We start from the raw sequence: 11,128 nt of genomic DNA, 5'->3' as shown, positions 1-11,128 counted from the left end.
GGTTACAATCTATTAGGAATCTAAGAATGGAGTCACATTCGATTTGACAATTTGCAGGGCATACTCAAAAGCGATAGAAAAACTGAAAAATGATGACTGCAAATATCTTGCTTCCATTCTAGCAAATGATCATTCTTATCAGAAATGTGCTTGCCATCCAACCATGGCGGCACAGCAATTACGAAAAGGAAGAAAGTGAGCAATGATGTTAGCAAAGCCCAGATCTAGAAAACAATCATACAGCAAAATTAGATAACAATCTCAATATTACTGGAAACACCAAGCATTCTAAACATCTATGGCTCAACAGTGGTCACTTGCTGCCATTCACCATCAACAGCTTCCTTCCACAAGGTCACATTGTTATTACCATCAGAAGCAGCCAAAATGTTCCCAGTAAGTGACCATGACAGCCTCCACACAGGGGTTTTGAAGTCGTGCAAAATCCTGCCTACCCATTGCTCACCTTCCTTCGCCTCGGTCCAGATCACAACAGTTCCATCCTGAGACGCGCTGGCAATGGTAGACTTTGGAAGACCAAGGTTTGGAGCCCAGGCCACATCCCTCACCCAGTCCTTGTGCATCTGAAGGGCAGGGAAGCAATCCATCCTCCAACTTCCATTTTGCAGCTTCCAGACTTTGACCGTGTTATCGCAGCCACCAGATGCAAGTTTCTGAACATACTCAAACTGACCAGAAGGTCCAGCAGTGATCAAAGCACCAGGGGCCATTGCCGGAGCCCAAGAAACCGAAGTCACGCCAACTGGATGTGCCTGATCAATGCGCGTTGTGTCCCAAACTCCATCAGCACGAGCTGTGAATACTGATATGTTCCCGTCAGATGAGCCGCAAGCCAAGCAGAGCCCAAGCTCATGAGGCGCCCATGCAATGGAGCTGACGGAGGACTTGTGCTCAGTGAAAGTATGCGCCTGAACCCACTCGTCAGGTTTGCCCCCTTCCTTCCATATGATCACACGACCGTCGTAGCCACAGGAGGCCAGCATTGAGCCGAACTTGGGGTGAGCCCATGCGGCCTGCCAGACTGGCCCCTGGTGCCCGCTCAGGGTGGCCAGCTGCTGGTGTGAGGTTCCACTGACGCCGACGATCTTTATGGTGTTGTCCGAGGACGCTGTTGCGATGCGCTTCCCATAGTAATCCATGGCGACATCGTGCACCACATCCTGGTGCCCGGTTTCGATCTTGTGGGGAGGCATCTTGCAAATGGGCTGAAACCTGACAACCCCCAAATCTCTCTGATAATTGTGCCAACTGCCTACCGCAGGCTCCTGCCTGGTTTAAACAAACCACCAATACATTATAAAAACCTCCTTAAAAAATAGGAAGGAGTAGCGAACAAATACGACAGGATTCCATAGCTAAACAAGAACTGAAATATGACAAAATGGTTCTATTTCAAAAAAAATGACAAAATAGTATCATAACATTTCAAAAAAAAAACTATTTAGCTCCCAAATAACAATGGTAGGGGGTCACAGCCAGGGGCGGACCCAGTTTAGGACATGGGTGTACAAATGTACACCCGATGATTGCTTGAAAAAAATTCCAAGTTTAGAAGAATACGTGGTCAGATCCAAATATAAATAGCATACATCAGGGTTTGGGGGTTTGATTTCGCACCGCAGGAAGGGAAGGGAATAGGTGGGCGTACCTGTCGGGATGTTCGTCGCCGGCGCCCGACGAAGGCAGATGGTCGGCCGACAAAAGACCTGGCAGTGGCTGCTCGCCTTGTCGTCGCCGCTAGGTAATAAGGCCGAGAGGGTGGAGCAGAGAAAGGAAAAGGAAAGGGAAAAGGAAATCCGGAGTCCAGGCGCGGGGAGGAGGGGCTCAGCTGCGAGGCACACGCGGGCGCGAGGGAGGAGGGGGAGGGCGGCTCGGCCGGTCGGGTTGGAGAAGACGGACTGGGCGGCGGGGGTCCAGCAGCCGGTTGGAGTCAGGTCGGGGACAGGTAAAAGAAGGTGTGGACGGGCAACTTTTTGCTATCCATTTTACGCGTACACCCCTAAAAAGAACATGTGATTCACGTTTATATCCTTCACGCAGTACATTTTTCATTTAATCCCTGGTACTTCTGTACATTTCATTTTAGCTCTGTGTCTTCTAGTATCGGATGTTTCTCTCTACGCACTTGAGAGCTCACCGACTCGCCGTGATTCCGGGTGCTCCGGCGGCCCTATAGCGATGCCTCCCCATTGTTTTCCTCCAGCAAAGATTGATCCCCCTCCCCCTCTCTCTCTCTCTCCTGCGCGCACGGTAGGCTCGGGCGCGGCTAGGGGCGGCGGCGGCGCTTCGCTCAGCTGCTGTGCAGACCAAGCAAGGGTGCAAGAGGATGATGTACGAGAGGGAGAGGATGGACGTGCTCCGTCAAGATTGTACCCATTTAGCTGTTGTGTGTGTCTCTTACGGTAAGTGATCTGTACTGCCAAATTTGTATTTAATCTGAACAGATGCGTTATGTTCCGTACACCGATCATTCAAATGTCAATCACTTCGGTTAGCGGTATGGTATGTTCATGCTCAATTTGATCTGTCCTATGCGAGTTTAGTAGATGTAAAATATTTTGAGAACAAGCTTTCAGAATAAACCAAGGAAGTAGGTCAGTTGGAAATAATGGGCCACTTGGGAAAATCTTAGGAGGCTCATTCTCAATTTTTACATATGGTTCACCCAAAGCAAAATGGTGCAGTAACGGAATGCTAAATTAAAAGAGTCCAAAGTCCAAATCATAAACCACTTATAAAGTAGCTTTTAGATAATTATAAAGTAGCATGTTATAAAAAGGAAATTGCCTGGTCCGGTAAAAGGCTCCAAATAAATTTCTATGAATAACTAAATTACAACGTCAATTAGTCCAAACCTGACAAGTACCTTGAAGAATGTAATTATGTAAGCTAAGATAGAAGGCTGACAAGGCAATAAGCTTCCTCTTTGACAGTGGAGCCATCACACGGGAGGTGGAGTAGAAAAAGGTAGCTCCCCGCATGCACAAGGACCAACTGCCCACTCGAGTTTACAAATATCGCGGCCAAAATGCCACTCACCACGGTGCAGCAGGGCAGCGAGGGAGCGGCGCGCTGGGACTGAAGCAGAGGTGGGTGGCGAGGGAGTGGTGCTCCGGAGCCGGAGCGAGGCAGCAAGGGAGTGGTGTCCTGGGCCCAGAGCGGGTCGGCGAGAGAGCAAGTATGCGGCCTGCTGTGATGGGAGCGGGATGCCAAGCTCGAAGCTGTTGGCGCTCATTATTGCCACCTTTTTAGTGCCATTTAAGTGGTGTTTTTGGACTAAATCTCATACTAACCCGCCACTTGGCACCTGAAATAACCGCATGTTCACATATGTGTTTTGTTTTGGACCATACTGCAAAATCACAGGAAATACGATATAAATGAAGGGTTTTTCTATAAGTTGGACTTGAGCCTGGACTTTGGATATTGGAAGGTCCAAACATGAACATTGAATTGCAGACCCATAGGAGGAGCTGAACTTTGCATGCCTCGAAAAGATCTACAACTTTCGTATGAAGCGCTCAGGCATTGGAGGCCTATGGAGGGCAGGCCGATCGGCCTGGCCCATTTTCAGTCCCGATCGTCGCCCCCTTCGCTAGGAGGAAGCCCACGATGTTTCTAGGGTTTTTCTCTAGATACTTCACCTTGAAGGCACCCCAACCGACGCTGACAACTATAAATACCCAGGACATTCAATAGGGAGATGGAGGAGGCGAGAGAGAGGCCATTCATCACATTCCACCGCCGCCACAAGAGAAGGAATAAGATTTAGATTTGATCAAGAGCTCCGGCGTCGAAGGGGACCTCAAGAGGAGGGAGGAAACCCCTAGGCTGATCGGCCTATGGTACCCAGGCCGATCGGCCTGAGGCTCTCATGGCTCCCCTCGTCTTTGTTTTCGGTTAGGATGTTCTCCACATGTTCCATGCCCCCTTTATGTGTCAATATGTGTAAGATCATGGGGTCAAACCTCTATTCATCCCTAGGGTTGATATGGTCCTTGATATGTAACTGCTATATGTTCCATTAATACATCATGGTCTATGTCGTTGTAATGCTTCGTTTACATATATGAGATCTTTGTTCTATACAACATATGTTCTTAGTAGAGTTTCTGGTAATCGTGGTGATTAGCTTAACTCTGTGGATGTTTTGATATAGTGTGTGTGAGCAAGGTGGTTTATTATCCCTGCATAGTGACAGTATGTAGGAGGGAAAAGGCCGAGCGAGCACATAACCGCTGTGATAGCTAGTGAGGGCAGCACCCATCTATGTAGTAGATGCATATTCTTATGAACCTAGATTCCGGGGGACACTTATATCTATCTCCGTTAACTATTTTATGTTAACCTTTGCTACCTTGTGCCTATCTCTGTTGTTTAGTTTAGTTTCTCTCTCTATACAATACATTTACTCAGTTTTTTAGCAAGATTGGTATAAAGTAAGAGCCAGCAATCCACTTGTCTAGGGATTGATAAACCTTGGGAGAATACTCTAAGAGAAAAGTTACAACTGATATGTGCACTTGCGGTTCACCAATTAGCGCGCTAATTGCCGCCAATATAAGCATGGCGGCGGATCGACGAGGGATCGCTGCCGTGGTTGAGCAGATAAGGACAACAATGGAAAAGAACGGAGCGTCAAGAAGAAAAAAATTTGCTGTGAAAAAAAAACACATAAAAGGGTATCATGTCGTAAATAGAAAGAAGTAAACAAGGGGTTATATAATATATCCATTAATCTATTTACTAATCTTTTTATTATATATGAAATTGCATTATAGATTAAGAAAAAAATTAAAACTCATTTGTACAAATAAGTCAAATTCGTAAGGGCACATTCTATAAACGGAAAATATGAGAAGCCATTCTGCCAAACGTTTCTCAAAACCAAACTAGCCCTTAGTGTCTTTCAGCAAAGACGTATTTTTTATGGTTCACGCCTTCACGGCTAGACTTACAAGCTAGCTCGGCTTGCCTTGTTAATAAAATAAGAAAAAAACTACCTCAGCTTAGATCGTTAGCAGCTCAAGTCATCTCATTTAGCTCGCGAGCCATGACACAAGGCAAGCACGAAACAGAACACAAAATTAAAGCAATTTGTAATTAGAAAATGTATTAAATTTCTAGAACTTTTCAAAAGGAACCGTGAGGATCAATACACACATGAACTCAAGGAATCGTAAGACCCCATAACTTTAGAAATTCTCAAAAGTTCAAAATTATTGAATCCAAAAATCAAATTATCCATGTGTACATATATTTTGGTGCCACGGGAGATCCCATCGAAGGAGTATGCATGCGCCTGCAATGTTGGCAAGTGTCGGGAAGCCTAATGGATCGGAAGAAGATGAAAGTTTGTTAGGGTTTAGGATTCTTGTCCATTTTTCTATGTGTATGAGCGATGGAAGCTGCCGAATGGTAATGAATGAATGAGATTGGATGCATATCCATATGCAGCGATGATGACCTAAAGTGTACCGGAGGTGCACACAAGGTAGTCGTGCAATGCAGCATGCCACATAGTAGAAAGGTTGTATACAGAGAACATGTATATGAGAGAGCTCGTTGAGCTCATTGAGTAGAGTTGTGGTTGTGGAGCCATAATGGACGCATCAACAACAATGATAGCATCAAGACCCTAAAGGTAACCAATCCCCAGTCTTAACCCATCAACTTTGGGATTTAGGATTTTAAGAAATTTGGCAAATTTTCATGGTATTGGATATTCATTTTTTTTTGGAAACATGTCCTATTATTGCGCGTCGCCCGTGTCCCATTTTCTTTCATCCAAATTGAGAAATGATGGATTTGGTCACCACACAAGGGTGCAGGAAGCAATGTAGACTACACTGGATTCATTTCACATAATTCCATTCTTTCATGCTCATATATTTCCTTATTTGTATGATCCTAAATGTAAAGTTATTTATCTTTCCATGTTCGGGTACCCTAATGTTGTCATTCATCAACACCGCAACATCTGCAAATGGATGTACATGAAGGAAGGAGGCCATTCTAGGCTCGGATATGATGGGTCACAATATCACATACATTCGCACCATCAATGAGAACAAAAGTAAAATTTGTGTTGTTGTAAGCGAGTCTCCATAATACCATAAGTATATACATTATCGGTTCCTCTATAGGTGCCTACGCGAACAACACCATTGATCATGCAGCTATTGGATGATCTTAGCACCTTGATCTGCAAAAGATGGGGACTGACTACACATGTACCAATACCTAAGAGAAGCAATCACAAAAAATAAACTGCATTAAAAATGATTTTTCCCATATATCATCGTATGTTACACTGGTAAAGTTATAGAATATTTCAGCATATATATATATATACATCATTTATTCCAATGGAAATTATAAATGGTAATCCTTCCTTATTTGATAAAAATATTTATATTTTTACATAACATGCCGATCGTCAACTCAAAAATCTTTACCTCGCAAAGAATACTTCTACAATATTTTTGAAATTAAATAGATATATAATTCTTCAATGATAATATAGAAATCATGTAAAGCTTATTACTCGTAAAGATGCTTCTAGATAATAGATTTTATAAAGAAAAATATATTGGTATTTATATATAAAAATGGAAGTGTATATGTTCAAAATAAATATAAATAAATATGGTCATATGGGAGCAATAGCCATACTTTGAATTTTGGTTAGCACAATTATATTATTATCGATTACTAATTTCTGGAGAACTGTTGAGATGTGTCATGAGTTGTAACCCAAATGAGGCAGCTCAACATAACCAATGAACTTGCGCTCTCAAAGCATATAAAGCATGTGTGCTCCTAAACGTTTGTTAGTTTCTTAGTGAGCAGTTAATAAATATTTACTTTTATTTTAAAATATAGGCATTTCGCTTGTAAAATCACATATTAAACTATATATATTTACAAATAAAATATGAATATTTATGTACACCTGTTTGTAAATTTTTGCATCTGCCACTAGTCACAGTGCTAGGTTCTGCAAAACGTATATGTGGGAACTTCTCACTCAGATCATGTAATAGATTATAGAACAAGTGCAAAAATGAGATGGTACTAATCAGATCTGAACATCCACATCTGGCAGGTCTATATCGAATTCTAGAAATTCGTAGAATCATATGGAACAAAACCAGATCTTGTACGGGAGGAGGAAGGAGAGAGATAGAGAAGATGGAGTTCACCTCAGGGCCGCGCGTCCAGATGCAAAAGACGGTGGTCGGGAATGGACATGGGGACAGCTGTCGGGAAGGGGGTGGCAGGACGAGAGGAAGTGGGAAGGGGTCCAAGCCTCCAATGGGAGGATAATCTCTGCTTCTCTAGCACGTAAACGGATCGGGACTTTGAGAGATTTTTTTTTTTGAAAAAACTGACTTTGGAGATATAACATCCGTGGACTTTGGGTCATGGCAGGCTGCGGATAGTCCTTGCCCACAAATGCTCTCAGGCTTAGCTCAGATCGAGCCCATTTGGCTCAAATTCAATCACATATTCCTCGTTCCTCAAATTGTTATCTCAAAAAAATCTCATATTTCCTGAAAGAAAAGGTTACATGGACAGAATAAAAATGATTTAACCTCAGCATCCTTATTGATGATTATAATTTGGTGTTGCATGTATTCAAGTAAAGTGCACACAATAAAAAAGTCATGATTGCAAGTATAAAATGGACATTTCAAGGTACACATAATTCAACAGATAAGAGAATATAGATGATTTATCAAATTTGTATGGGTTGCTTTCAACTTGGTTTGTAAACTTGTTTCATTCTGGCTGATAAGAGAACCAGAGTTTAGTTTCAACTTTTAAATTTGAACAGTTAGCCTGACAGCAAGTTCGTATTTGCACAAGCATTCAGATTTTCAGGTGACAGTGGACCCTCAAAGGGGTTCCTATCTAACTTCTAGAAGTTCATTAAGCTCCGTAGCTATAAAGCCCATCGGGCCCAAAATACCAATCACTCCCCCCGTCCGGTGGTCCAGTTGGGCGTCTTTAACTTTTTAGGCGCTTTTAGGCGGCCCACAACTGCAGCAAATTAGGACAAGGGTAGCAGGCCAGCAACCAACATGCGAATACAAAACTGACATTGTATATGCAAATTACTGCAGCAATAACAGAAGTAGCTGGCATGTATGTTTTTCTTTTATTTGTTTCTCTTTTAAGCTAGCTCAATATTTCGTTATTTTTGCTAAGAAGTTTATGGCACGGTATATTGGAAAAATTAAACAAATATAGTCAACATTCTAAAATACTATATTCAACATTTGTTCAAACTTAGTTCAACAATTTCCATGAACTAGTTCAACATTTTATGTTAAAATGTTGGAATCATATATAAAAAAATATTGAACATGTATATTTAAAATGTTGGAGCAATACATTTGAAATGTTAGATTAGGTTCAATATTTCTTCAAACACAATTCAATAGTTTAGGAAAACAATTTCAATAGTCCTTGCCTTAATTGTTGAAATAATGTAACGAAAATGTTGATTAGCTTTGTTGGAAATGTTGATTTTTTTAAAAAAATAAGCAGAAAAATAAAATATATTCATATTGGGTCTTGTTTTGTTGCATAAATTCTAATTAGCACCATGGTTTAAACGGATTTTAGAAAGAATTTGTCGTTTGCAAGATAAATGGATTCAAAGATCAAAATCCAAAAAGGAATCACTCCAGCCAACTCATCCACGTGACAAGCCAACTCATCCGTGTGACCAGCAGCATGCGGACTCGCACTCTGGCCTGGTTTGGTTTCTGCTTATTTTTAGCACCCATCACATCAAATATTTAAATACTAATTAGAAGTATTAAACGTAGACTATTTACAAAACCCATTACATAAGTGGAGGCTAAACGGCGAGATGAATCTATTAAGCCTAATCAGTCCATGATTTGACAATGTGTTGCTACAGTAAATATTTGCTAATGATGGATTAATTAGGTTTAATTAGGCTTAATAGATTCGTCTCGCTGTTTAGCCTTCACTTATTTAATGGATTTTGTAAATAGTCTACGTTTAATACTCCTAATTAGTATCTAAACATTCGATGTGACACGTGCTAAAATAAGCAAAAGTAACCAAATGCCCCCAGAACGTTGCTGCCTACTCTCTCGCCATGTGCACTCATGCTCGTTCATTCTAAGGCATTCCCAAAATACTAACTTTGGCACTATGCAAAAAGGATTCTTCGTCACATCAAACTTGCGGTACATGCATGGAGTACTAAATATAGACAAAATCAAAAAATAATTGCACAATTTTATTGTACTTTGCGAGACGAATCTTTTGAACCTAATTAGTCAATGTTTGGACAATAATTTACAAATACAAACGAAACGCTACAGTACGTTACAGTGCTGCACAGTGATTTTGGTTGTCCAAAATAAACAGAGCCTAATCCGCACAAATTTCAAACACCAGAAGTTGTGTAGGAAGCTATATAGAATTTTCCCCTCAAAGTTGTTGCTACTAATTTTTTTGTTGAGGGGGAGCTGTTGCTAACTCTTCTTCTCGCTGCACTTGCTGTTGGCCCAGAAGTCCTCTTTACAATCTGAGCCTTCGGCCCAACTTAAATATCCCCAGATAGCAGCACGCTATATCAGAGGCCCAGTTGATATGGTTTCCCACTCCTTTTTGTTGCACAACCTGGCCATATCGATCGAGACTTCGAGCGCAATTTTCGTAAAAAGAAAAAAGAAAAAAAAAAGACTTCGGGCGCAATTTCTTCAAACTTTCTTCTCTTTGCTCTAGAAAAGAAGCAGTTGAATTATGATCCCAGGTCTGGACCTTTTCTTCGTAAGAGATCTCGAGGGGGACACTAGAGTACAGTTTTGAGTTCAAGGGTGGTGGGTTACAGTTGGTGGCCCGGGCGGTCCTATCCTGCACGTTTCCAGAACAAAAAAACAGCACTACCATGTCGAAGTCGTATAGTGCCCCGTCGTGCCCGTGGCCCCAGCCCCCGTTGACCTAACTTCCACATCTTGTAAAAGGAGTACAGACTCTCTAACCGGGCCTTGCACCTACATACACGATACGCTTGCCAAACGCAAGAGCCGATCGCGACAGCAAGCTAGGCACCTTGCGGCCTTGCGTGCGTTTTGTAACACGAGGTACATGCACGCACGCACCCGCGCGCGAGGCAGCGGCTTTTCCCACGGATTTCCTCGACCCGCACGCGACAAACCCTCACCCAAATCTCCCTATCGGCCACCTCCCCGGCGCGGTCCGACGAACGTGGCCGCGAGCGATCGCGCGCGGAATTCGCAAGTGGCCGGCGATCGCGCCGTGAAAGCTGCCTGTTTCCGGCCTAGGCAGTCGGCCCCGCTCCGTCCCGTCCGTCTCCACGTGGAGGAGACGTAGCGAGCGTAGAGGCGAGACGTTTACGCCTCAACTGTAGCCTGTAGCCGGCAAAGGGGGCGACCGCGCCCGTTCTTATCCGCTGACTGCGTACTATTCTCATCAGGATACTGGTTAGCCGCCGACGATTTGCCGTACAGATTCGGAGAGTGAAATCCAATCGCCAATGAACTGCTTGGCCTGCAGTCAGTGAAGAATTGAGAGTGAGATTAGTGTACTAACATCACTAAACGAACTTTAACTGCCACTAGGCCTCGTGTGCTTCCAGAACGAGATGCCACAAGCCCACAAGTCCACCTTTGCTGGTAGCCTGGTAGGATTCGGTAGAGCCGTGAGCAACGGCGCCAGCCGAACCGTCCCCCTCCCACGTTCAACGCCGGGTGCCGCTGCCGCCACCAACCAAAAACTTTTGGAAAGTTTCGCGGCAGAGCGACACAAACCCCGGGCCGCGCCCCACCGAACCACGTGTACAAGCGCGGTGGCTCCCACGGCGAGAGATTCATGGAGCGCCACAAAGGGAGATCCCAATCGCACCCCCGACCTTCCTCTCCCACACCGGAAGATTCTTCAGAAACTTACACCACACCGGGGAAGCAGACACCGCTAGATTCTGGTCCACACAGCTCGTGTGCCTGGACGCCGTGCAGACACCACCGGCAAAGTCTGATGTCACGGCTTCCCTCACACGAGAGCTTGAATGCTTGATGGCGCATCACATCACAAGATC

The 11,128-nt window shown here is 43.6% G+C and overlaps 1 protein-coding gene across 2 annotated transcripts; it reads right to left on the bottom strand.

The window, feature by feature from the left end:
- Positions 1-76: 76 nt before the first annotated feature.
- Positions 77-1,948, bottom strand: LOC101767121 (protein transport protein SEC13 homolog B). Of its 2 annotated transcripts, none has more exons than XM_004956888.3 (2): positions 1,670-1,948; positions 77-1,290 (listed from the first exon to the last, which is right to left on the bottom strand). In XM_004956888.3, the coding sequence occupies exon 2, from the start codon at positions 1,212-1,214 to the stop codon at positions 297-299; it is 918 nt and encodes a 305-aa protein (XP_004956945.1). In that variant the 5' UTR covers positions 1,215-1,290; positions 1,670-1,948; the 3' UTR covers positions 77-296. The 2 variants fall into 2 exon arrangements, with proteins under 2 accessions (XP_004956945.1, XP_012699590.1); XM_012844136.2 differs by having other exon boundaries at positions 77-1,286; positions 1,670-1,945.
- Positions 1,949-11,128: the final 9,180 nt, after the last annotated feature.

The sequence above is a fragment of the Setaria italica genome, chromosome II (genome assembly GCF_000263155.2).
Source record: "Setaria italica strain Yugu1 chromosome II, Setaria_italica_v2.0, whole genome shotgun sequence".
Taxonomy (NCBI): Eukaryota; Viridiplantae; Streptophyta; class Magnoliopsida; order Poales; family Poaceae; genus Setaria; species Setaria italica.
Note: the sequence above shows the minus strand (reverse complement) of the source record. Positions and strands in the feature narration are given on the sequence as shown.